Genomic DNA, 26,309 nt, shown 5'->3' with positions numbered 1-26,309 from the left:
GCGCTCGAGAGATTTAGTTCCTGTCGATGATGTGCGCTCTAATTCACGAACGCCGATCGAAATAAACGTTAACTTTCAAGGTGCCACTGGGGTGGTGTCTTGTTTCACTTTCCCATCCATATGTTCATATAACTTTGGAGCTGTCTTTTCTTAAGGAAATGTCAAGAGTTCCTCTTCATTTAAAAAAATGGGGGGAGGGGGAAGCTCGCGGATAATAAGCGGAACGAAATGCATTGTGCTCAGCAGCTGCGCGCCAGGAGGAGCCAATTGGGATGGACACTGTGCTTTTCCTATAATGTTTCCCCCTTCTTGTTCAGGTCTGGTTTGTAATCGGCATTAAAGATTTGAGGGAAACTAGGTTGCAGGTAGAGGCGCGTTTTGTTAAAAGGGACTCGGGTCTGTTGGAAAGTCTCTGTAAAAAGGCAGTAGAGTTGACTTCATATAAATATATAGTGAGGGACTTTACGAAAATGTGGGGGTGGGTGGGAAGAAAGTTCTCGGGATTCTAAAAAAATGTAAGAAATCCTAGTTGTGTGTAAGAGAAAGAAATCTTAGTTGTGTATAAGTGATTTATACTACAAAAATGTTAAATACTTTGGAGTGGGATGGTGGAAGCAGGATTTAGACAACTGACAGAATGTAAGGCAACACGAATTAGTCGGGTGTGTATTCCTTTGCCACCATTATAAGGAAAATGCTAGGTTGGATGGTGTTTAGAGCTGAGGATTTATTTTTCTCCATGTTGTATGTATTATTTTGAAAAAAGGTGGTGTTCCAAGGTGAAAAACCTACCAGGAGCAAAGCATTCCCAGTCCTTCAATTCAATCTCAAATATTCCTGGTGCATGAAACTTCACAGTCGATGTTGCTGTGTCACCAACCATATGGGAGCATCATTTACAGTGTACTTGTGAAACAAGTTACTTTTCTTCATAATGGCTTTTCCAGAGCCAAAGCCAAAGAAACCTGAGCTACCTAAAAAACTGCTGGACACATTGCAATGTAAACAGGGAGCTGTCAGGGCTGTAAGGTTCAACGGTGAGTGCAACCTTGATCCTGTACAATAGATATTGCTATATAATTATTAGGGCTATAGAAACTAAGGCAGAGGATCCTCGTTGTGTGGTTTACAAGGAAACTAGGATCTGTTGTGTAACTCCTGTTTTGTAGTGTTTTATTAGCTCAAGAAAGCTATTACAGTGGGTGTGAGGAAGTGCTGAGGAAAAGTTTTTGACCATGGAAATGGTGCAATCAATGAATAATATCCCAGGGTGGAACTTGATTAGGTAATTGTGGTGCTGATCTGATCTGGCTGACAGGCTAGTTCTGATCTCATCAGATCTTAGAAGGTATGGAGGGTCATCTTGGCTAGTAAGTGGATGGGAGACCACTAAGGAATTCCAGGGTCACTATGCAGAGAAAGTCAGAGGCAAACCACCTCTGTAAGTCTCTTGCCTTCATAAACTTTATGGATTCTCATAGGTCAGCTGTGACTTGACAGCAGTTCATACACACATAGTGACTATAAATAACAGCACTGCTTGTGAGGAGGTGTAGTCTGGCAGGACATAAATAAGGAAGGAAATCTGGCATGGACCTAGTTTATTTTAGTAAATGATGCAGCAGTTGTTTTGTTTTGCTTATTTAACTTATACAGTAAAGCTGGTTTTGAATTTAAATTGTACTCCATAGCTTGATACAATAACAGTGCTGCGATTCTTAGCTCTTCTTCTGTCTTTCCCCAAGTGGATGGGAATTACTGTCTCACTTGTGGTAGTGACAAGTCACTCAAGCTCTGGAACCCTCACAAAGGGACTCTTCTCAAGACATACAGTGGCCATGGCTATGAGGTCCTGGATGCAGCAGGGTAAGAGCTGGGGGAGAGGGATTATCTTCTGTTAGAAAAAGAAAGGATGTCTGCTGTGGAACCTCCTTTAAAAACATGAAAGTGTAAACCATCCCCTTATCTAGGTTAAGTCATAACCTAGCCATTCTGCAGCTATTCTGTGAGCCGCCTCGAGCCCTTCGGGGGTGAGGCGGCTTATAAATCTCATAATAAATAAATAAATAAATAAATAACTTCTATGCTTTGTCCATACCTTTGAGAGGACAAGGCTGTGTGTAAAAGTTGCACAATTAAAAAGTTGAATTATCTGGTCTATGTGGATTGTGCAAATTAAGCAAATTTATGTTCATAGCTTGTATGCCATTTCGAAATTATGTAGGTGTACTCCAAGGGGGCAGGATGACTTTCACCAGCCTTCCTTCACATGAGATATTTGATTCACCTGTCTCCCATGAGCAGAATTTTTAGGGTTGCTTTGGTCTGCTACGGTAGGAAGGAACTGGCAGAAGTTGCATCCACTCTTTGTACTTGCAGAAAGTATAGGATCCAAGCTTTATACGGCAATCCAGATTTGTTTTGGGGGGAGGGGTTGTGGAGGTGGCACCACGCTGGCTCCACAGAGGCTTTGGGCGGCATGGAAAGAGAGGTTTTTCGAAAACCCTCCTGCCACCCAAATTGCCTTATAGCCAAACAGGTGGGCCTGGAGGATGGCATTCCTGGTCTAGAACGTCGGCTCCACCACTGGGAACACCCCAACCTGCCTTCTCCTCCACACTGGGATCTGCTTGGAGACCAGCATAGCTCTACAGTGGCTCCCATTTCTGGGTTTGCCTGCCATGGAGCTTGTGGGAGTGGCCAGCGCTGCCACATTCGTTCCCTCTGCCGGTGGGATGCCCCTTTTACCAGCGGAGGCGGCAAATGAGTCAGCATGGCCCTCCGCCACTTCCTAAGGCCATTCAGGCCCCCCCCTCCACAATTTGCATTGGGACACCCATTTTATTTTGAAAAACATGTTCTTGCTTTTTACCAAGGGAGGCAGACAGCTATGAAAGTGGGTGGAGGCATTGTAATAGAGAGCTTCTTATTGTCTACCACCCTCATTCATATAAGAGAGTTTTCCACTTAGGGATCAGCAAGATTGGTAAGCACCTGAGCTTTTCTTAGTCATTGTGTGGATTTAGGCTGTCTGCCAGTATACCTGATGCTGTCCTCCTAATTCTTCCTGGAGATGAGAGAGGGCTGGGGGCTCCATCTTCTGCAGAAGCCTTGGGCGTTTGGCTCCCCTTTCTGTGGCAGGAAGCCATAGCATTTTAGGGTGGCAGTCACCATCCCTTTTCAAAATATCAAACATGCCTGGTGACTTAAAAAGGGTTGGGACTCCTGGCCCACTGTTACCTGCTGGACCCACCCCCCCCCCCCCCCGCCCAAAAAAACCCACACAAAACCCCCAGAACAGTTCTTTGTTGCATAAATTAACAAACTTAATAAGCTTTTGTTAGCTTGACCCTGCATCATCAGATGCAGTGAACAGAACCATTGCTTGCAAGATTCCTAATACCTCAAAAGAGGAGAGAAAATAAATGTGAACAGTGGGTCAGAAGGCCTGGTTGGCTCTCTTCTTTCTGTAGGCCACTCTGTATACACATTCAGATCTATTTTTACAACTTCCACGACTTTTTAAAATATGGAATGTGACAGTCTCTGTCAGAATTCAGTACCTACTACTAAATTCTGTACTCTTACCATTCAACTGAGGGTACCCTGGGACTGTTCTTTGTATTAGAGTGGGAGATGCGGAAGCCAAGAAATTACATTTCTGTTGCTGTTTCTTGTTTCCCATAGGTCGTTTGATAACAGCCAGCTTTGCTCGTGTGGATCAGACAAGACTGTTGTTCTGTGGGATGTGGCTACGGGGCAAGTGATTCGTAAGTTTCGTGGCCATGCAGGGGTAAGATGCGTTCTGTCCTTGTTGGGCTTCAGGTATATGTCTCCTCTCTTATGCTTAAAGAAGTGAATTCCACTGAACTTGGCCTTGGCCGTGAAAGATAATAAATAGCTCTGTATTCTTGGGTGCTGTGTGGTTTCCGGGCTGTATGGCCGTGTTCTAGCAGCAATCTCTCCTGACGTTTCGCCTGCGTCTGTGGCTGGCATCTTCAGAGGATCTGATGTTGGGAAAGCAAGTGGAGTATATATCAGATATATACTCCACTTGCTTTCCCAACATCAGATCCTCTGAAGATGCCAGCCACAGACGCAGGCGAAACGTCAGGAGAGAATGCTGCTAGAACACGGCCATACAGCCCGGAAACCACACAGCACCCAAGTGATTCCGGCCGTGAAAGCCTTCGACAAGCTCTGTATTCTGTTTTGCTAGATTAGACTGTGTTAGTGGCATTGTCTCTTTGAAAATCATAGCTTCAAGAAGCACATGACATTACTGACTCATTGCCCATTATTGTGGTAGAGGTGTGTAAGGTGGGGAGAGTTTTAAGGATAACTTAAACATTTTGTGGCATTGCCAAGATCCTTAAACACACTGGGACACTTGGTCAGTGAGACTGAGCACATAGGTACAGAGAACAGGGGCTTTCTGTGACCACCACCCTCTTCCCTCCAAAGATACCAGTTGCTTTGCCAGTTGAGACTGACATAAAAATGACCGTGTTGCCTCCAAAAGTACTTGGTATGTTAGTGTTGTGGAATGGGAGTAGTACCAGAGGCCAGAGCTCTGTAGGAATTGCGCAAGTATGAAGTGATCAGTGAGAAGGAAACCTTTTTGCAGAAGGTCTACTTGAGTCTGGTCCCAAGGATGAGGAAGTTTATATGTAGCCATTGGAAAAGCAGCTGTCCCTAATCTCTTCCTGTCTGTTATTGGGCAGAAGGTAAACTGTGTCCAGTTCAATGAAGAGGCTACAGTGATCTTGTCAGGTAAGGAATGCTTCTTTTCTTGCCAGTTGTTCCCAGAGACCTAGGCCAATTATGCACAATGGGCTTGCTGTGCGATGGGGGCAAATGTTAGTTGCAGCAAGATTTCTTGCATAGACTTGTTTCCTGGAGCCCTGCATGACTTTTAATTCGCTTCGCTGCCAGAGCAGGCGGGTTTGCCAGTGAGCACAGCTTTGCCCTGGACATCTTCCTTCTGTCCACAGCCAGCCTTCCAACTTCCTTGCCCCCCCCCTTCATGCTGCCAGCTTTTTCCTGCTTCTCTTAAGTGTTCATATTGAGAGCGATATTTGATACAATAACAACAGAGAGGGCTTTTGCAAGGAACAGTACCAGTAGGGCATCTTTTGTCTCCACCTTCACTCTGCTTCCACCCTTCTCAATGATCAATAGGGTTTTAAAAACTTTATTTCAGACAAAACTCTGTTTTAAAATAAGCCTCTCTCATCTCTTACAGCAGCAGCAGCAAGAGAGAGAGAGAGAGAGAGAGTAGAAGGGAAGGGAAGGGAAGGGAGGAGGAGAGAATATCAGCTGTAGTGTTGAGACTTCCCAGTATGATGAGTTCTGTGTCTTTAAGGCTGTTGATGGGCGGAGTTAAGAGAACTGGGAGAACTAGAGACCTAGCGCAGTTTAGCAGAAAAATTGCGCTACAGTCTGTGGACTGTCTCCTCACATGTAAACAAAGAAATGCCAGAAAACCCCACTACAGACCCACTGTGCAGCTGAGAGGCCCGAGGCAAGTGTTCCATGTACAATGGACTGTAGTTTTCCTTGTTTTACCTTGCTGGAGTTTGTTTGTTTGCCACCTTGCAGGATCTATTGACTCCAGTGTCCGCTGCTGGGACTGTCGCTCACGCAGACCAGATGCCATCCAAATACTGGATGAGGCCAAAGATGGCATCTCCAGTCTGAAAGTGTCAAATCATGAAATCCTTACAGGGTAAGGAGGAATAAGATGGTAGAGCTATCTGGTGCCAGAGAGGACAAACACCCTGCTCAGCTAAACCAAAGGCAAACCCTTGTGGAATCTGCCAAGTTACCCAACTCTTTCTGCTCATCTGTAGTGGTCTATGAGAATTTGGGGAAAGGGACCAAGACCGCAATTGGATTTATCATGCAAAACGTTATCTGCTAACATTAAATCCTATAACAGGTACACAATTGAGAATTTGGGCTTCCTACTAAATTCCTAGAAATCAGTGGCTAAAAGTGCTCATCAGTGAACATTTTTCATTTCATGGATTTTCTCCTCTACTTTATTATTGTTGTTGCATTCCATTCCAATAAAAACTTTCTGCTAACTTTTTGTTCACAAAATAAGCTTTTAAAAACTTTGAAACTTACAAGCTCTTTAAACACAAGGCTTCATCCAGTTTCCCATTGGCCCAGCAACTGCATCCCAAACATAGTTTCCTCCTCTGCACACTGTCAAAACAAATTACTTTCACATTTTAATGGGCAGTTCGTGGCATTTATGTACCAAATAGTCTCAATTCTGTGACATTCATCCATCTCTAGGAAGTTTCTCTTAATTTTTATTTCTTTATCCGTACTCCCTGAAAAGCACATATCAATATTTTGTTTCCTTATAATATACATATAATTTGATTTAGTTTTTATTGTAGCCGATAATATTTTTTTTACAGTCCTTCCAGTAATACTTAACAGAGAGCAGGTTTTGCTCTCTGGAATGCTTATTGCTTCTGGTCTTCCCCTCTCAGCTTTATTCATTGTATCCATTCTTCTCCTCTGTGCCATTCTTGACTGAGTACAAAGTTTTCTGTATGTTCAGTCAGCCCTAGTCTCACACCTTTGAGGGTGTTTTTGCCATCAAATCGCAACTGACTTGTGATGACTCCTTAGAGTTTTCAAGGCTAGAGACTAACAGGTGGTTGGCCATTGCCTGCCTCCACATTATGACCTTGGTATTCCTTGGAGGTCTCCAATGCAAATACTTGCTTGGTTTGACCCTGGTTAGCTTCTGCAATCTGACAAGCTCAACCTAGCCTAGGCTATCATACCTGTGCCCTGACCAAACGTGAATGCCTAGCTGATTTTTTTTCTCCCCAGGGCTCAGTGGGAGACGAACCAGGCAAAAGATAAACATTTTCTCTCATAGCTTAGTTAGGAGTTCCCTGTCAGCAGAGGGTCCCCCTTCTGCTTTCTTCCAGGCCAGTTTTGGCAACTAGCATATCTATAATCAGAAGACTCCCTTTACTTCTATGAGGAGTGATCTGAATTGTAGTTTCAAGGCAATCAGGGGAATAGATATCTTCATTCAGCAAGTGATGCTGATCCCTCCTCTTGGTCTCTCAGGGTCTTCCCAAAATGTCTACAAATACCTGTTGTTTTTCTCCAAATGCAATAGCTGAACATGTAGACTTTTTGCAGAATGTATGTGCATTTTTACAGAAGTTGCACAGTAAATGCGTCCAGCTCTTTTCCCATCTGAAAGTGTCGAGTTTGTAATGTTAGAATTAGAGGGCTTACAGGACAGAATTTACTACTGTGGTTGATTAGCAACATCTCTCTCTCCTCCTCAGTTCTGTAGACGGACGTATCAGACGTTATGACTTGCGCGCTGGGGAACTCTGCTCAGACTACATTGGAAGTGAGTGTGCCAAACTCCATCTGCAAATCTGGTGCCTCTTATTATGTGTCTCTAACTCTCCCTGCCGCAGAAGTGACACTGACCGTTTCTATTCAATAGGTTTGGTGCAGACTCAGCATGAAGGATTGTTGCAAAATCACATCTTGCATCTTCTGGCATACATCTTTCACCTGCTCCAGACAGTGGCAGGGCAGAATGCAGTTGATCCCTGCAGGCCGTTATCCCTACTAGCATTGGCCAAAATGCCATCAAAGTCCTAGGAGCACATTACAAAGACTTTGCTGAGCCTCTTGCTCCTTTTTACACTTACACACGAAACAATATCACCCAGCACTGCTCTCTTCTTATTATAGGTCCCATCATGTGTATGTTTCAGTAAAGATAGACAATGTACACGGGCTGCTAGTTTGTAGTTAGAATGCTTTTAAAAAGCAAAGCAAATAAAAAGATCAATTTTTAAAAAAGTAAATTTAGCATAAGGGCTCCTATTTCATCTACATTGGGTGTTAACAGTAAAAAATTAATAATACAATAGAACCCACCATAACTGTCTTATTATTATAGGTCCCATCACCTGTGTATGTTTCAGCAAAGATGGACAGTGTACGCTAGCTGCTACTTTGGACTCCACACTACGCTTGCTGGACAAGGACACAGGCGAGCTGCTGGGAGAGTGAGTAATAAATGCACAGCACCACTGTTGTCAGGGGTGGGATACAGGGACTACGCCAACGCCAACCCAGTGCCGAAAGATCTGCACATCCTTAGACAGGCTCCTGAAGAGAAGAAGAGTTGGATTTGTATCCCCCCTTTCTCTCCTGTAAGGAGACTCAAAGAGGCTTACAAACTCCTTTCCCTTCCACCCTCACAACAAACATCCTGTTAGGTGTGTGGGCCTGAGAGAGCTCCATAGAACTGTGACTAGCCCAAGGTTACCCAGCTGGCATGTGTTGGAGTGCACAAGCTAAACTAGTTCACCAGATAAGCCTCCACAGCTCAAGTGGCAGAGCAGGGAATCAAACCCAGTTCTCCAGATTAGAGTGCACCTGCTCTTAACCACTACACCACGCTGGCTCATAAGAGGTGTCATAAAAACTTTCTAAATACATAAGTAATGTGATTCCAGCATTATGTGATTCTCCATACATCTCTTGAGTCGGAAGGACCACAACTGTACTAGATGGTCTGCTGAGGAGAGTCTGGCTGTCCTGTGTAGGAGAAATGTTCTCTCTGTCATTTGATTCCCTCCTCCAATATCTTTAGATACACAGGCCACAAGAACGTAGCCTACAAGATGGATTGCTGCCTGACTGAGAGAGATACACATATTGGGAGCTGCTCTGAGGATGGCAAAGTGTATTTCTGGGATTTGGTTGAGGTGAGCAGAATTGCCTGGGGACATTGTAGGCATTATTCATTAGCAGCTCTGTGACTTTCCTTTGCCTCATAGACATTGAGGTGTGCTATGGAATATGTAGAAAATTAATTCCCATCAGCTGGACAGGGTAATTAATATTTGTACAGAAAAACCAACCCCCACCCAGGCTAGTTAAGGTCTTTGGGAAATGTTGAGCTTCTATTTCTTAACCTGGTTGATGGAACGTATAATAGGTTATTTTTCTTACCTCAGCTGTCTTGGCTGCTAATAATATATGCAGGCTGGGAGCAGAGGTAGGGCAGAACATTTTTAAGTTCAGGAGTTTCTGGCATTTGAACAAGTGTGACCCACCTTTTGGGATACTGAGCTTTTTATTGTAGGTTTATGGGTAGTTTATTTTATTGTAGGTTTATTGCCAAGCACACTTTGCCAAGGTGGTAGATTTGTGTGTCCTGGCCCACTTTTGCCAAGCTGAGGAGGTGGCGTTAAAGACACTAAAGATTGAATTGGCCTCTGCACAACATTCCTCACTAACTCCCTTTGTTAAAAGGGTTCGGGAGTGTGTCCCTCGCAGGATGGGTTCCACTTTGTTCGAGGCTCTTGCAAAATTAGCAGGTGATGGCGACGGCAATGTCTACAAGACTCTGAACTTGAGTCTCTGTGAGAAAGATAGACTATCTATGAAGTACATATTCTAGATCTGGTGGCTTGGATACTGGCTTGTAGCCTTCGGAGGTCTTCTCTTATGTCTGCAACTGTTCTCTCTTCTCATAGGGATCCCTGGCAATGAGCTTACCTGTGAGCAACAGTGCAGTCCAGTCTCTGTCGTTCCACCCAACTGAGGCTTGCTTGCTCACTGCAGCGGAGGGCCTTGTGCAGTTTTGGAGGGAGGAATCGTACGTGGCGGAGGAGGGGCCATCTGCTTGATCACCAGCCCTATATGGGTGCATCAGAGAACTAACAACAGAAGATGGAGTGCCACGTATCAATGATTATGTAAGACAATGCACAGCACCTGCATCAGAGAACTTCAGATGCAAAGATTTGGGCTGCTGTAACCTATCATGTGAAGCATCACATTGTGCTCACTGTCTCCAGAAAGGGTTGTGGCATCGAACTAGGGCTATTCACATAAACACTGAACTGTGCATCTTCAAGAGGACTAGCCCTTTCATGTCCTTTGGGTGGTTTAAAAAGAGGCCACTTCCTGTGCTAGAATTGCATGTGTCTTATTGCTTTGAGCTGTCATATTGCAGTTTCCTATTTTACAACCATTAAGTCAAGTATAATATTGTATTTTGTAATTCCACAAGTGTAGTCATGTTGGCCTGCTAAAAAGAAAATTAAGCAGGGGCCCAGGAGCTCAATAGTCATTCAGACACCGCAGTGTATATTGCAGCATAAGCTTTCGTGTGGCAGAACTCACTGCACAGGATGTGATGAAGTGAGCCGTGACTCAAGAAAGCGTATGTTGAAATACATATTGTTAGTGTCCACAGTGCTGCCGGGCACCTGCATCGTTCCTGTTTGCAGTGGGTTTTTATTCATGGATCATGCTGTAGCAAAGCAACTTGATTAAAGTCAAAACACAGAAGCCCTGTTAATACAACTAACATAGCGTGCATACGTTCCTCTGTTACATGAATTCTCTCTCATCTCCAAACTGTTCTCTTCCAGGGCACGAGTCCCTAATCTCCAGGAATCCCCCGAGTTAAAGTGGACACCCCTATCATCATTGGCAGGCTCCTATTAAATGAGAAATGGTGGTGTGTTGTTGTTTTTTGGAATCTTCTAGGTGATTGATTCCCTCTAGTTCAAAGACAACCAACCTAGGCGGTCCAATATATATTTTACTTGCCCCGATGCCTGTTGATATTATTTGCTCTTTCTTTTATTTGGGAAAGGACTCTTGAAAATAACGGCAGTCAAAGTAAAGAGTGTTATGTTAAATGGAGGGAAATGGGGCGGGGGGGGGGGGGGGGAAATGTTCACACACCAACAAATCTCCCATATGATTGATCAGCAGTCTGTTCTCCGATCCAAAAACAACACAGTCCCACAGTCAAATGCACACTTTATGTCTCTTTTGCAATAACCCCAGAAAATATTCTTTAATTAAAATTTAAAACCGTAACTGATTAATTTTCTGCGTAAACAGTTTCCATAAACATGGAATGTCAGCAGTTTAAGGGCACACGGGTATAAATTTTGTTTCCATGCCCTTCTGGCTCCAGGATCAACAGTGAAAGGGTGGTGGAGGAGAAAGCAAGTTCCAGAAGGCTTCAAGTTCAGGGGAAAAGTTCATGAGTTTAATATGCTAGACAGAATGCAAGAACAGTGCTTCAGCTTCACCTCCTTAGAACAAGCCCTTTAATGAAAGGGACTACTAAAATGGTCGGAAGGAAACAACGGGGAGAAGCCCAGGTTCTATGCTTTAAATCCTTGGGGTAATTTTCTGTACGGTAATGTATTTTGCTGTGCTGCAGATGATTTCACTATGTCAGTCTCCCTTTTCACTTTTTTATATGTGAAGATCACTAATTAAAAATCAAACTATTTATGCAGCAGAGAGAAGAATGTTTCTGTGGTGGGCTTCAAGGCTCTCCTGTTTCCCACTTGAAGTACTGTGGAGATGGCAGGGGTGACTTCCATTCATGTGTAGTTGCGTATTCCTCTTGCCTCCCAAATAAATCCTGAGGGTGCTTTTCCCTCATCGAGGCTTTCCCTCTGCCAAATGAGCTGTCTGGGTGATATGGGTAGAGCAGCCATACTTCTCTCTCTGTGTGCACGTTGCCTGTCAAAAATGTAGGTATTTATAGGGAAGAATTCCTGCCTTCAGTTGGTTGAGAATCAGCGTGATCCTCCATAGAGTTCTGTGCCTTTTTTCCTCCCCATGTTTTATAGAAGATGGGTCATGACAGGTATGCAAGTGGCTGTATGTTTTGTTGCATCAAAACATCCCACCTTCTCTGCTATAAATTAAGGTGGCTTACACAGCAAAAATTTCACAAAATTAATAACCCCATAGTCCGCGAAAGACTGAGGGATCTGGAACATCATCGTTTCTATCCAACAAAGGCGGCTGTATGCTCTCCTCGCTCCCTCGGAATACAACCAAGTTACAGAGCAAGAGCTAAATATCTCTCATCTCTGTTATCCATTAACCAACACCGTGCATTCATGCTAGCACGCCTCAATATTTTCCCATCAGCGGAAACCTCAGGGAGATACCTCCAGATCCCTAAACATCAGAGACTATGCCGTTGCGGATGTGGATCTATAGAAACCATAACTCATATTCTTCTGGAATGCTGTCTTCACAGAAACCTGCGCATGATTTTAATTCACCCTCTGCTGCTTCCAAGACTTGAGCACTCCAAGTTCCAGGCCACTCGCTTTCTGCTAAGTGACTGTAATCCATCGATCACCTTGGCAGTGGCTAAATTCTTGGAAAGCATTTTAAACACCCGTATTTAAATGTTTTAAAAGTTTTCTCTTTTAAATGGAAATAATTTATATGCCATTAAAGGTTAAAATGAAAATGAAATGAAATGAAATAACCCCATAGAAACCTGCCTGAAAAGGTCATCAGTACATTGACTATGGAAAGGATTCCAGTAGAGACCTCCAATGGTTTCAGAAAGGCAAAGCACTTGCTGCAAAGGAACAAGCCAGCGTACAAATGAATGACAAGGTCAATATCACCATCTTGAATTGGGAAGCAAATGGTTAATCAGTTAAATTTCCCCAGATGGAGTAATATGAGCCTGTCTCTGGGATTTTACCAATAGATAGGCAGTCATATTCATACCAACTGAATGAGCTTTAAGGGTGGTCTCATATACAGTGTGTTGCAGTAGTTAACCCCTGAATGTGGTTACACAATGTGGATCAACAGAATCCAAAAGGAGGCAGTTTCTGCACTGAATGCACTCTTCACTGCCAGCAGACTTCACGGCCAGAAAGCAACTTGAGTTGCATCATTCGGCCACAGCAGCTTAGTCACTGCTCCACACTGGTACTCACATAGCCCAGCGCAGCCTATATACTTGCGCAACACTAGGCTAGAAATTAATTACAGGTGGCATAACTGGACAGCTCAGTGGATTACAAGCTACCCTAGAAGGAGCCTTCTGCTGTGTTACATCACATTTTTGAACCAGTTTTACAGGTTTGGAAAAACAGTATTGCTTATTCAATGTCTGTGTGTTCAGCTGAAGATACTTTATTCCAGAAAAGTCTACATAGTGTATTGGCTTTTCAATAAAATAATAAAAGATTAAAATACAAAGGAACAGAATGTTAATGCTGAATTTAAAAGAAAAATAAATTAAAATAGAATGAAAATCAGTAGGCTTGCTCTTTGATTATTCCAATGTAGAATAGCAATTGTTCAAATTTTAAGAGCAGCTAAAATATATCTGGCAACAGCTAGCGTTGTGTGAATTTTATTTCCAGACAGGAGATTAAGTATGTGGTAACCATCTAAATAGTTGGGGAAAGTTACAAGAAATGGGCTTATCAGAAAAACTCTTAAATTACCATACAATTGGCATAAAAAATAGGTTACGGTTTCTAATTGGTAGTGCCTTAAAATTGGCCAGGGAGAAAAAGTGCTGGTATGAGGGAACAGTAAGGAAGGGTAGATATTTTGTGCAAAAGGTGCTGAGGTCATAAAGTCCAAGAGTAACAAGAGAGCTAATATTTCTGTTACCTTGGTTAAGATGTTCCCAATCAAGGTAGCAGTTTTGAATTGAAGTATACACTCTACTAAGCCCTAACTCAGTCAAGCCTGGAATAGAATAACCTAGTTATTCAATATTGGAGTCCAAGCACTAACGAAAGAATCACAGTGCATTCAGGGGGAGATTCTGAGGAAGCGAAGACTAATCTGAATTTTATGGCAGCAAACTGGACAGATGCAGCAAGTTGTGTTTACCAGCTGAAGAACTGACGATCCATACATTGGAAGTACCAAACCATGCTCACTCAAAGAAAAGGTGACTGGATTATTTCCATTCCAAAAGTTTGGATCCCAATGGGGACTCCATATAGGAGTTGGTGTGTAATGTTGCCTGAAATACCTGTAAAGCTGATGGGATGTGGGGTCCACCAACAGTGAAGGAAAGTTTCTGGACAGCTACCATGCTGGATCTAGTACTTGCTACAATATGGCAGGAGTAAGGAATCCATGAGACAGGCATGAAATAGTAAACCTGGATAATTAAATTGACAAACCAACAGGAGTTAGATGAAGGAGGTTGAGGAAAAATCAGTAGGCATGCAAGTTCTTTCTGCATAAAGCTGGAAGAGCTATTAATGGGGGCGGGGGGTAAGGTGGCCTAGTTTCTATGCTACTGTTTTCATCTCGGGTCTCATGCTAGCATTCTATGTGCAAAAACGACAGTAATCCTGGAATCCTGACTCCTGTCCCTACCTCTGTTAGGAACTGCCTCTTATTTCAGCAATCTCCACTAATTAATATTATGGATTTGGGAGCAAGAAGAGGAAGAGTTTGGACTTAAACCCCACCTTTCTCTTCCTGTAAGGAGACTTGAGAGAATGGATGACATGACACAAATGGTTATTTCCTTAGGGCTCTCCCTCTTTGCCTCCCCAGATTGTGGAGGTATTCTCTGTATTCTTTTGATGTGCTTTCATGGTCATGCCATGACTAAAATCATGCTCAAGCTTTCTTAAAAGGCCTGCAGTTTCAGCCTTGTCTTGTTGTTGACTTGGGATGGATCACTAGAACTTGTTCCACAGCTCGAGGAAAGAGTTCCAACAGGCTGCCAGACAGGATTGCTTCAGAATGGCAGTGATCCACAAAAGAAAGGAGAAAAATAGAGGAACATAGTCTTACTATGTTTCATCTGCTCTGTGAGATTGTAATTTACAGAATGATTACATCAGACTAATTAACCATTTAATTCAATCATCCGTCTTAAATATCAGCACACCTGGGTGCTTCATTGCAAAGTTATAAAGAACCAATTTGTGATATTGTTCTGACCTCTTAATTCCAGTGATTCCAAGGATGTAGGAGAGCCACAACATGAAACCATGTTAGTTAACAGCTAATGACTCCCTGAGCAGGGCTTTATCTAACCTGCTAGACATACCCTTTAGATCAATTGCCAGACTAAGACAATGACTGCAAGCACTTTCATCAATAGGTGGGTGAAAGGAACAGTTTCCCACTCTCATTTGGGACGTAATCATATAGCCTCAAGCCTAAAATATTGCAGGGCACTATACTTGTAGTGTACTTTTCAATATGAATGAAGAAAAGGCACCAGCAAATTTCATAACAATATTGCACTACACATCAAGTATTCCAAAGGTTGTACATATAGTGCAGAGAAGCTATATAAAACTGAAAGCCAGTTGTGCCCCACATCCTTAAAAACCTTCTCCCTTTCTTTAGAGTCCTGCAGATCAACCAAGCAAAGATACACTAGTTCAGGTGCTCAGATTTTCTCACGGAAGCCAGAGAACTGGGCTAGATGTATGTGGAGTAGGATAAGAAACAGAAGCAAACTGTTCGACAGGAGCAAGGTCCCAAATGTAGCATGTTCGTCACAGTCCGTGATCCAGAGTCTGTGAGAGAATCTTTGCCAGAGTCCAAGATTACTCTCAGTGCAACCAATTAGACTCCCTTAAACACTTTGTGATTGCACGACACAAGCATGTAGACAGGTATCTACTGAGTGATCACCCTATTTGGAATTCTTTAACTCATAAGAGGATTAATCTAGGTCACTTTTGTGTGGGGGACGGACGGACAGGGGGGCGGGATGAACTAGGCTATTGGCTATGGAAAAGTAAATGAGTTCAGAATCCCTAAAGGATTTCAGGATCAGCATGTGTTTGAATTTTATTATTATTATATTACATTTAACATCCTGCCCTTCCCAATCAGGTTATTTGTCTGATTTTAGAAGTGGGTTTTTAAAGATAGTAATCAAAGCCCTGGCTAGGGATAGAGCTAGTACTCCAACATAAAGTATTACACACACACACATATATATATTTTAGTACATTATGTACTAAATTATGTATTATGTATATGTATTATTTTAGTACATTACGTGCTTAAAATACACATATATACTTTTGAATTATGTACTCCCATACTTACCAACACTTGGTCCAGGGAAAGCTTAAAAATAAATTGTGGAGAAGGATAAAACTAGTATCACATTTCTCTTGTTTGTTTCTGTCACAATTGCATTACTTGTATGCAGTGTATGTTCCATGGCTTTCAAAGGAACATCCTCCAAATAAGAGGCTTAAAAGTGCCCCTTTCAACTGTGCCCCATTATAGCTGGCATGAAAAATGCACTGTTATGGAAATAACAGCGCTGAAAAGAAAAACTGCACAGCCAAGTTCTTACATACATTAAGTCTTATTTCTAATTAAAGAACCACAAGACAGCAGCATTTAAAAAGGAAGGCTAAGAGCCGTGAGAAACAAACAGTGCACCATCACAATGGATCAGTCACCACAACAGAACATCTTTAATTAAATTGTAAACATGGCCCAGAATTTGGTGGCCACAGGATCATTTTTGCCTGATTGCAAGCTCCAGCCTCTATTCTGCCCCTTCAGCTCCTCCTGTTCAAGCTGATGTTCCTGGGGCTAGTGCTGTACTTGGAATGTTGTAGTTGTTCAGCTGCAGGTCCAGCTAGTTCACCTTACCCGCCATGTTTCTCAACAGACCATTCCCCTCCAGAATGTGCACCAAGCTCAACAAGTGAGCATTCATCCAGGAGATGCAGAGCATAAGTGAGCACCAAGCTAGGGAGACACAGGAGCTGGCAGTAGGGGGCTTGTGCAAACCCCTGGGACAGGCTCAGGCTGAAGCTTCAACCTCCCTTGACTTCACAGATCCACAGAGTGTACAAACAGAACCAAAATCTTAACAGGCACTGGGGCTCTAATCCCCGAGAGGAGGTTGATCGAGGCACAGAACTCAGCACCCCTGTAGTTGGAAGTGTGGATCAGTAGCTGACTCTTCATCACACATGGAGTCTCCAGACCTCCACAGAGAGGCCACCTGAGGCTGCCACTGCTATGTTCCCTTCAACGCTAATCTGCAAAATAAAAGAAGGAAGATGGGCAGAGAATTAGCCCAGTAGATGGCACTAATCTCACAGAAGACACATATACCTGGGTGCCTAGCCTCACTAGAAAAAGACGGCTGCAGATGATTCCGCCTACAACCTCCCCCAATTCTAAATTGTTCCTGGTTCCCAAGTGGGCTCTAACAGCTTTGCCACCCCCCATTCAATTGTCCTTACCCCACTTAGCATGTAGTTGTGTGTCCGTGAACAGATAGCCTTTGGTGGATCTGTGGGAACATGGATCTGGGAAGAGAAATACAAGGGAGTCAGCGCTTGAAGCAGGAAGTCTAACAGGAATAGGTTGCTCTACTGTGGGAAACACAAAGAGAAGAACAGGAGGAAAACAGCTGATGAGTCCTGCATCACAACAGGTTTGAACCAGTGCAACAAGGCAGAGCTCAGATCTTCAAAAGGATATGAGATTGATGAAGACAGGTAGTATACTCTGAAGACATTCACCAATAAACAAAGACAAGGAAACCAGCTTAAGATGGCCCGTGCCTTTCTTCATAATGTCTTTTCTAAGCCATTAGTCCTCACACTCCATTCATAATTCACAGCTGGTGATCAGAGTTCTGGTTCCCTTGAGCCAAAAGACATCTCTCTTGTTTTACAAAGTTGAGAAAGATAGTGGAGAAATTTAGCTTTCCTCCCACAAACCCTGAACTTAAGCATGCCCAGGGGTCATGGGCTCATAACTTAGAGACAACTCTTACACGCAGTGTCTTGTCCGTGGAAGTTGTGTACAGAGTGCCCAGTGAATGTTGAACTCCAGTGATCTGAGAGCGATGGCCCACATCGAAACACTGCAGAGAGAAGAAACAGCAAGACTCTGAATTTGCCAAGGCAGCTAATACAGGCATGCCTGCCTCATCTTACAGATGTAGCAAGGCCCTTTCATTTCAGTTTTGAGGAAACTGTTTTCCAGTTTAGTTCTAGCTTTTATTGTGGCTGTGCATGTGTGTAAGGTATTCTCAAGTCACAGCCAACATATGATGACCCCTTATGGGGTTTTCAAAGAGACTAATAGAGGTGGTTTGTCATTGCCTTCCTCTATCTTGTGTTACTTGGAGGTTTCCCATTCAAATACTAACAGGGTTGACCCTGCTTAGTTTCAAGATCTAATGAGATTGGGATAGCCTGGACCATCCAGGTCAGGGCTTTCTTGTGGCTGGCAGAACAAGAACTGACCCAACAATTTAAAGTTCATGACATTTCTACTGTGTTCTAAAATCCAACCACAATCTGCTTCAAGCACAATCTATGTTTATTCTGAGGGTACCATTAAAAAACATACTACCTTTCCCCACCTCCATGAGATCCCAATTCTCCCAGCATACCCTTATGTGCTGAAAGATGCCCCCTTGGTTCTGAAACACATGCAGCCGCCCATAGTTGTCTCCAGTCCACAGCTGAGAACCCTGGTATGACATGGTGAGGAGATAGGAGTCCAGCTACAAAAGGAAAGAAACAGACATGACTGCCAAAATTAGGAATTAAGAAGGTAGTTTAGTAAAAGCAACTTAATCAAGTCATACATAGTGTGGTGGAAAGTAAAAGATACTAATCAATGCCTGCCAACACTACCTTGGGTAGAAATTCTGATGCTAAGCACGAAGATCAACAAGATTCACAAGTGGAATACCTCCTGTCCACAAGGGACAAAACTCAAAATATGGAACAAATGGGCCAAGGAAATGCCATTGTATGTATTCCTTTTCAGCCAAACCACAGCTGGAGTGCCACTGAACAACACCCACAACAGCTCCTGAGCTGGACACAATAGAAAAAGAGCCTTGGTTTTTGTGCAACCCTTTCACAGATTTAGAAGCAACTCCAACTTTAGAGCGTCCAAAGATTCTCGTTACAAACTGTCTCTTTTCCATGGAATGTTTGGCTATCCTCATCAAGAAAATGAAACCCACTGGTCGATCTCTCTCTCACCTGTAGCCTCTGAAGGACACTGTTGGCCCGCCTGTCAAAAACCACCAGTGTCCGATCTTCACTGCCAGAGATGATGAAGTGCTCGTCAGCTGCAAGGGACAGCACCGCACTGGAATGGAGCTTGCGGCTCTTTACTAGGGGTTGAGATGCTGTGGGAGAGGGTCCAACATATGCATCACAAGAGCACGGTCACTGACAACAGGGCTTCACAAAATTAACAGCTTGAGAGCTGACACCTCGCACATGGTCTCTCCCTTGCAGGTCATAGTACTCCAGTTGACACTGCTTTCTTTTCACTGGGAAACAACTGCAAGCAGAAGAGAGGATAAATCTTCCTCTGGGTATGCTTTAGCAAGCTCCTCCTGACTAATCAGGATAATCCACTGTTATACGACAGTGCTACCTTCTCCTAACCCATGCAAGTGCACTTACCAGTAACTATTTCCCGACATAAATCTTTCTAATTAAGAAAACAGTGTGATAGAGTTGCATACTAAATATGTATACTGTCTCAGTGCAAAGATAACTGGCTGGGAAGGGTACAACTTTGCCTTTTCTGATTCCACTGCCCCTTCTTCTTTTCATTAAAGAAATAAATAGCTTATCTGTATACCCTCAACTCCACATACATCAGCTACTTGCAACTGAGCCTCTACTAAGCTCCTAATTTGAGCTGGGCAGATTTGGTGTTTTTTGTAAATAACAAAAGGGACTTGACTGGGGTGAGTGAAGACAATGAGACGGAACAGAAAGCAAAAGGAAAACGCCAGGAGAAAATGTACCATGGTATTCCTTTTCAAGGAATTGAATGAAAAGCACTGACAGAAGGTTGTGACAGATCAAGGCACCAATATCACTGAAAACAGGTGGCACTAACCTCGGGGGTCATATACTGTCACCTTCTTGTCATAGGTTCCTGTGACAAGGATATCAGGCAGGTAAGAAAGGCACAACACAGCCGCTTTCCCTCTAGGATAAGAAGGAAAAATCAGGTGAAGGGCCAGAACGCCCACTTTAAAGCCAGTACACCTCTGCTCAGCCACAGTTCTCTTTTGCTTGCCATGGTTTCGGAGAGGGTTAAGGCAGGTTCACATTTTGCAGCTTCCTACAACGATGTCACATCATCTGTCCTGTGAGACAACAGGAAAGTGGAACATCATCTTTACAGCTGCTGCAGCACTGGCTAACTGTTATTCCTTCTGGCTACTTGGCTATCTCTTACTGGTAAAATCAAAATTAAGAATTTAGCATATTTAGCACATTTCCCCCCTTTACAAGGACTCTTTCATCTAGAGTCAACAGTGAAGGAATATAAGATGACCAGTCATACTAGGCTGTTTTCATTTCTTATTTGGCTAACAAATCCTCTGGCATCTCCATGGCTGAGAAGATGCAGAGCACTTTAAACCCTTTACTACTGGGGCAAAAAGGTCCTGAGCAAATTTCCTATTATCCTATTGAACAATGTCAAGATTCAGTTCCTTATACCCCCACACCAATTTTTCTAAACAACAACCACATACCACCATGTGGATGTCAGCTCAAACAAAAACTTTAATGTCTCACTAGCTCAATATTGCCTAAGAACCCAGAATACTGGAATGGATCTCCTGATTCAGTGGAAAGTGTTCCAGGTTCTTCAGTTCTTATTTTAGATCCCTAAGAATGACCCTCCAGAAAGGATGGCAGGCAACATTACCTGATTTCTCCAAACTGCTTTCCATCAGCAGCTATGTCCCAAAGCTTCACTGTACTGTCCCAGGAACCTGAGCATGCCTGGTTGTCTCTTGCAGCCAGCGACCACACCCATCCCTAAGAGCAAGAGTTAAGATCTGTTTCAGCCTGCACTCCAACTCTTTAGAGGCAACATAATCTCATTCCAGTAGCACACACAAAGAAGTGGCAATTCCTTTCATCTACCTCTTAACAATAGTAAAGCAGAGAACAGTTCCCCATACTGTGAACAGACCTAGAATTTGCACGCTCTGCTGCAGTAGTTAAACTACAGGACTAAGCCTGTGGAGATCAGAGTTCAAGGCCATGAAGCTCATAGGATGCCCCTGGGCCAGCCTCACCTACTACACAGGGTTGTTGTCAGGACAAAGGAGAGGAAGGAAGAACCACACATGTCACCCTGAGCTCTATATAGGAGGTTGGAATTAAAATGGAATATTGATAGAGAGGACCAAAGAGAATTAATCTTGTTTCCTGACCCCTCATACTGGAGAAAATGGGAAAAGTGACTAGTGTATCCGGGGAAGATGCTGGGCATTTATTCTCTAAGGAATGTCGTTTCCAGTCCAGCACCAGTTTAGACATGAGAAATTGGGATGAGATGGTTTAAGCAACAGCCCCATTTCATCAGTGCAGTGATAGCATGTTTTGTTTTAATATTCTGAGTTGGAGATTAGATGGAAATTAGATTGATTACACGTGATCCCTGTTAGTGGTGTTTGGATATTGAAATATTTTATATAATAGCAACAGCATTAGCGGATAATATATCGGTTTGGATAACATTCACACTTGAACTAGAGATCACAGACTGCAGATTCAGATTACCTTGTGTGTCCCATTGCGCTCTGTTCCCAGTGCCTTCACAAGAACTTTTTCAGGTGCTTGGCCTAACTGCCTCAGGTCCCACAAGTTGACATTTCGGTCCCGAGAACCTGAGAGACACAGCTCCCCACCCTGGATAAGAGAAGAGTAAACATCTAAAAAAAAACAGGCCAATGTCCCTTCTGGAAAGAGGGACAGGTAAGATCAGGCTGCCCAAACCTGCTCTCTTCCTGAAGAAAAATTATACAGTGATACATACCTCTGCACAGTTCATTTGGAATGCAATATCTGGAATAACTAGGCAAAGAAACAGCAAGGAAAACAGCCACGGATATAACAAGGGCAGAAAGAGGTTTGCAGGACAGAATAGAGTCTTCAACAGATAATCTTCAAACTGACTGCAGCAAACTGACTGCAGCAAGTTTTTAAAAAGGCAGTCACTGCACCCAGCTCAATTTTTACACCAACCCACCTTAATGGTGAGAGAACCTGCCTTCTGTTTCAAGGCCTTCAAAAGAAATGGAATGCAGTGTGTCAGAGCAGAAATCTCTGTCAGTTGACTCAGTAATTCTGAGGAAAGGTTGCCTTCCATGCAAATTACCGCAGAGACATTTTGATAACCAAATGCAGAGTTCAGGCTCTTGCTGACAGAACTCCATGACTGGCCATGTACATTTGGAAGAACGCACTATGTCAAACAGTAACAATGTACTAATATAACAACACATAAACGTGGAAGTTTTACCTGGAGGAGCAGCACAGAATCAACTGAAGCAAAGTGCCCATCAGCTAGGGAAAAGTACTCCGTATTCTTGCCATCCTCTACCCACTGCTGGAGATGTTCCTCTAGTTCAGTGCAGGCAGCTGGCCAGTTAAACTCGTCATCTACTGAGACATGACAGGGGCATAAAGGAAAGCAGCTTTTCCTTTAGGTTACAATCTCAAACAATGAAAGCAATTTTATTGACAATAGTTATGCACCATGTTTCTCAAAGCTATTTACCTTGAAAAAAATTATCACAACTGACATATAAATATCAGGATAAGCAATGTACATGACTAAAAACCAGCTGTTTCACAACAGAACTGTATTATGATCAACCGGTTCCAATATATCACTTTTGGAACAGAAAGGACAATATGCCTAATTCCAGATTTAGTGGCAAAGCCAATTCTGAACACTGCTAAACCTCTCCCAAAAATAAAAGGCATGATTTTTTAGTTACAATAGGGAAGAAAAGAAGAAATGCAAAGAATTTCTTCATTTTTAAAAAATCCATCCACACACATAGACATACATACAGCTAAAAACTTCCAAAGTAAGTTCCAAACATTAGCAATAAACCCTACATTGTTTTCTGGGAGAATCAAGCAAGAGCAGAAGTGGTGTAATAGTTAAGAGCAGGTGTAGTCTAATCTGGAGAACCGGGTTTGACTCCCTGCTTTGCCACTTGAGCTGTGGAGGCTTACCTGGGGAACTAGATTAGCCTGTGCACTCCAACACATGCCAGCTGGCTGACCTTGGGAGCAGAGTCACACGGTTCTTTTGCGAGACTCTCTCAGCCCACACCCTACCTCACAGGAGTGTTTGTTACAATAAGAGGCGGGGAAGAGGGAAAGGACATTTATTCATTTTATTGATTGATTGATTAGATTTATAGGCCACCTCATCCCCGAAGGGCTCGAGGCGGCTCACAGTATGCTGTTCACTAACATACATACTACAATATAACCCCATTAAAACAAATTTACAATAGCAGCAATCACTTTAAAATTACATAAAAGAGCTAAGACAAACAAATTGAACAACAGGCGGCCGATCTAAAGGCCAGGAGGGGAAAAGGCAGGGCCCAAGATGGTATCAGGTCCTGTCAAAATGGAGACTGGTAGCTTCAGTGGGGGGTGGAAAATCCGTGGCCAGCCCCCCCAAAAGCCTGGTGGAACAGCTCCATCTTACAGGCCCTGCGGAACTCACCAAGGTCCCGCAGGGCCCAGACAGCTGGAGGAAGAGCGTTCCACCAGGCAGGGGCCAGTGCCGTAAAGGCCCTGGCCCGGGTCAAGGCCAGCCGCATCATCGCAGGGCCAGGAGTTTGAAAGCTCCTTTGAGTCTCCTTATAGGAGGAAAAGGGGAATATAAATCCAAACTCTTCTTCTTCTAACTTCCAATTCTGCTATGGAAGATCACTGGGTAATCTCGGGCTAATCAATTTCTCTCAGTCTAACTCTCTTCACAGATCTCATGTTGTTGAGGATTAAACAGGAGACAACAGTGTTGTAAGCTGGTTTGGATTTCCATTGGGTAGAAAAGCAGGATTTAAATAAAAAATAAATCCATTATACAGTTATTAGTGGGTCAGCAGACGAACCAGCAAACAATAACTTCTACCAATTTAAACCAACTACACATCTCTTTCTCCCTTTCAAGCATTGGAATAGGAACTCCCAACTTCTACATGTCAACCCTCTAGACAAGTTCTTCTCAAACCGTAAAGTGGCCCTGAAATACAGGCTCAATAAATGTTAATCAAGAAAAAATATAATCTACACTGCTCCACTGTTAACCGCTACAGTATTCTTGCACTTTACATTGGGAGAGCTACTTTTCAAGTGGACCTCCAAAAGTAACATTTAGAAGCATGGGTTCCACTTCCCAAAAAATTAGAGAACCACTGTTCTAGGCAGTTGCCACTCCAATCTTCCTAACAGTACACATTTTATCAAATGCAGCAATCTGGTTGGAAAAAAACACACAGTTTAATATCTCATTAATCCTACAAAATTAGCCCAAGAGCTCACCTTCTACAACTGGATAGCAGCTGCCAATCCTCTTCTGCAGGCGAATTCTCCAAGTAACTTCATCCTGCACAATGTCCCTCAGAGTCTGACAGACCAAAGGAAGGACACTCAGGACAAACCTGGCCTGCAAGTAGGAACAGATCTCCAAGATCAGCTCTAGAGGAAGAGACAACAGCCCTGAGACTGTCTCATCACTAACTGGAGACGTTTTTAGCTCTAGGGGAGGTGACCTGTGCTCAGACACTCGGGCCAGCCCACCTACTGAGAGAGACTCCAGGGGCAGACTCGGGGATGCCTGAGACGGCTGGCTTGAAGGACCAAGAACTCGTGCAATATACTCCTGAGCCTGGGCATCTGGATCAGTTTTGCTCTCTGTGTCAGAGTCATTATCAGAGGCTTGATGTGCGGCAGAACAATCTGGATCAGCATCCATGGCTATGCAGGGAACAGAAACAAAGAATTAAAAGCAACAATCTCTAGAACTGGGATGATGTGCAGTTTGACCACTGGTACATTTTTTTCACCAAAGGGACAATCCTTTTTTTTTTTTTTTAAACCCAAACAAACAGGGCAACCGTCTGCTGGAAATTATGCCAAGATATTTTCTCTGGGGTCTTGTGCTAATCTAAAGAAAGTCTCCCCTCCCCACAATAGGGTTATATTAGTCTTATACCTACAGCAATAAGTTAGAAGTTCTTAACTTATCAAATCTTCCTATGACAAAACCTTAAATAATTTTGACAGGAAGAAGTGAACAAGAAGTCAGAATCCTCACATTAAACAACAACGAAGTATAACTAACAATTCATATTACTGAGCTACATCATAATCCTCATTGACTCATATCAGACAAAGGGAGCTTTGAGTCTTGACCGCTTATATCCTCAAACCTTCTGAAACTATCATAATCTTCAGCAGGTGCATTCAGTTCAGAGGCAGATATCCCTTTGTTGTTGTTGCAATGAATGTCTTCAAGGCAACCCACCTTCCAAAGCCCTATGCAAAATCCACAGTCTTCAAGATAAAAAAAAAGAGCTGACCAAGGACTGAATGGAGAAGAGAGAAAACTATTTCTACCCTCCAGCACCTCCCTTTCACTCAACAACTGTAATCCCTTCAAACCCCCCCCCCCCACACACACACACCATTTTACAACAGCGTGATCAATAGAAGAATTCACAGCATTGTATAGGTACAACTAAAAACGTAAAGCCTCTCTTTTCAAGTCAGAAGGGAATGGGGAACCAAAATAGCACAACCTGCCACCAAGCCCTCTTCACCTGACGGGAGACCAAAAACCGGTGTAACAAAGTGGGCTCTACCATGCTCCGCCTGATTGCACTGGGCGGGCTGGACACTTTAGGTTAGGACAAGCTGCACTAGCAGGGCAAACTCAGATGCCACCGCTCTCTTCCCTGCCAATATCACCGCAAGACGAGGGCTCTGGGACAGGCCGGCTAGCAGAGTAAAGCTGGGCAACGCTACGCTCTTCTTTGACAGTGGCCATCTAGCGGGGGGGGGGGGGAGGGGTACATGAAGATCAACCGCCCTCTAGGGAAGCTACTTATTAGCATTCCCACCCATAAAAGACAAATCCACCCCTCCGTCCAAGCAACCCCTTTTGGGGGCAGGCGAGAAAGAAAAGGGCGGCTCTACTCTGTGCCTTAGTGATGCATGAAGGGACAACCCACCAGGTAGCGAGCACAGCCACCCCGAATGACCGACGTTTCTTCCCTCTAACCGCCGAGGACCACCGCCCCTCTCTCACTCCGAGGGGGAGGGGGGTCAAGGTACCACCACCCCGCCCCTTCACAGTAGCAGCTGAAGCCTCAGACTCCAGCCACCCGGGGCGCGTCTCATCTCCAAGGAGAAACTACTTCCGGCGTAGACGGATGACGCAACCAACACGCGCGCCAACATTGGAAAGAGGAACTTCCGGCGTCCCCTGGAAGCGCGAGGAGCTCCGCTTTGAAAAGGCTGATCAAAAACATCACATCCTCTGGAAGAGGCGACGCCCATCTTGGGCTGGCTATGGAAGCAGACTCTTACCCCAGTCTGCAGCGTTAAATCACGGGAGTCGCGCTGTAAATAATCCGCGCGAAATCG

At 43.7% G+C, this 26,309-nt stretch overlaps 2 protein-coding genes across 8 annotated transcripts; one reads left to right on the top strand and one right to left on the bottom strand.

The window, feature by feature from the left end:
* Positions 1 to 69: 69 nt before the first annotated feature.
* WDR83 (WD repeat domain 83) lies at positions 70 to 11,341 on the top strand. 4 transcript variants are annotated; one of them, XR_007243957.1, is made up of 11 exons: positions 191 to 317; positions 767 to 1,037; positions 1,746 to 1,866; positions 3,688 to 3,793; positions 4,725 to 4,773; positions 5,602 to 5,728; positions 7,332 to 7,399; positions 7,964 to 8,072; positions 8,663 to 8,777; positions 9,552 to 9,773; positions 10,455 to 11,341. XR_007243957.1 is itself a non-coding variant. In XM_048490024.1 (10 exons), the coding sequence occupies exons 2-10, from the start codon at positions 935 to 937 to the stop codon at positions 9,702 to 9,704; spliced, it is 951 nt and encodes a 316-aa protein (XP_048345981.1). In that variant the 5' UTR covers positions 191 to 317; positions 767 to 934; the 3' UTR covers positions 9,705 to 11,341. The 4 variants fall into 4 exon arrangements, 3 of the variants coding, with proteins under 3 accessions (XP_048345983.1, XP_048345981.1, XP_048345982.1); XM_048490024.1 differs by having other exon boundaries at positions 9,552 to 11,341; XM_048490025.1 differs by having other exon boundaries at positions 281 to 365; positions 9,552 to 11,341.
* A 4,464-nt stretch (positions 11,342 to 15,805) lies between these two features.
* FBXW9 (F-box and WD repeat domain containing 9) lies at positions 15,806 to 26,140 on the bottom strand. 4 transcript variants are annotated; one of them, XM_048490023.1, is made up of 12 exons: positions 25,895 to 26,138; positions 24,462 to 24,638; positions 24,204 to 24,359; positions 22,153 to 22,295; positions 21,411 to 21,539; positions 20,548 to 20,660; positions 19,726 to 19,817; positions 18,849 to 18,997; positions 18,245 to 18,358; positions 17,621 to 17,710; positions 17,082 to 17,147; positions 15,806 to 16,874 (listed from the first exon to the last, which is right to left on the bottom strand). In XM_048490023.1, exons 2-12 carry the CDS (start codon positions 24,634 to 24,636, stop codon positions 16,800 to 16,802), a joined length of 1,302 nt encoding a protein of 433 aa, XP_048345980.1. In that variant the 5' UTR covers positions 24,637 to 24,638; positions 25,895 to 26,138; the 3' UTR covers positions 15,806 to 16,799. The 4 variants fall into 4 exon arrangements, with proteins under 4 accessions (XP_048345980.1, XP_048345976.1, XP_048345979.1 ...); XM_048490019.1 differs by having other exon boundaries at positions 24,204 to 24,638; positions 25,895 to 26,140; XM_048490022.1 differs by having other exon boundaries at positions 22,153 to 22,292; positions 24,204 to 24,638; positions 25,895 to 26,137.
* Between the last annotated feature and the right edge of the window lie 169 nt (positions 26,141 to 26,309).

The sequence above is a fragment of the Sphaerodactylus townsendi genome, linkage group LG03 (genome assembly GCF_021028975.2).
Source record: "Sphaerodactylus townsendi isolate TG3544 linkage group LG03, MPM_Stown_v2.3, whole genome shotgun sequence".
NCBI classification, from domain to species: Eukaryota; Metazoa; Chordata; class Lepidosauria; order Squamata; family Sphaerodactylidae; genus Sphaerodactylus; species Sphaerodactylus townsendi.
Note: the sequence above shows the minus strand (reverse complement) of the source record. Positions and strands in the feature narration are given on the sequence as shown.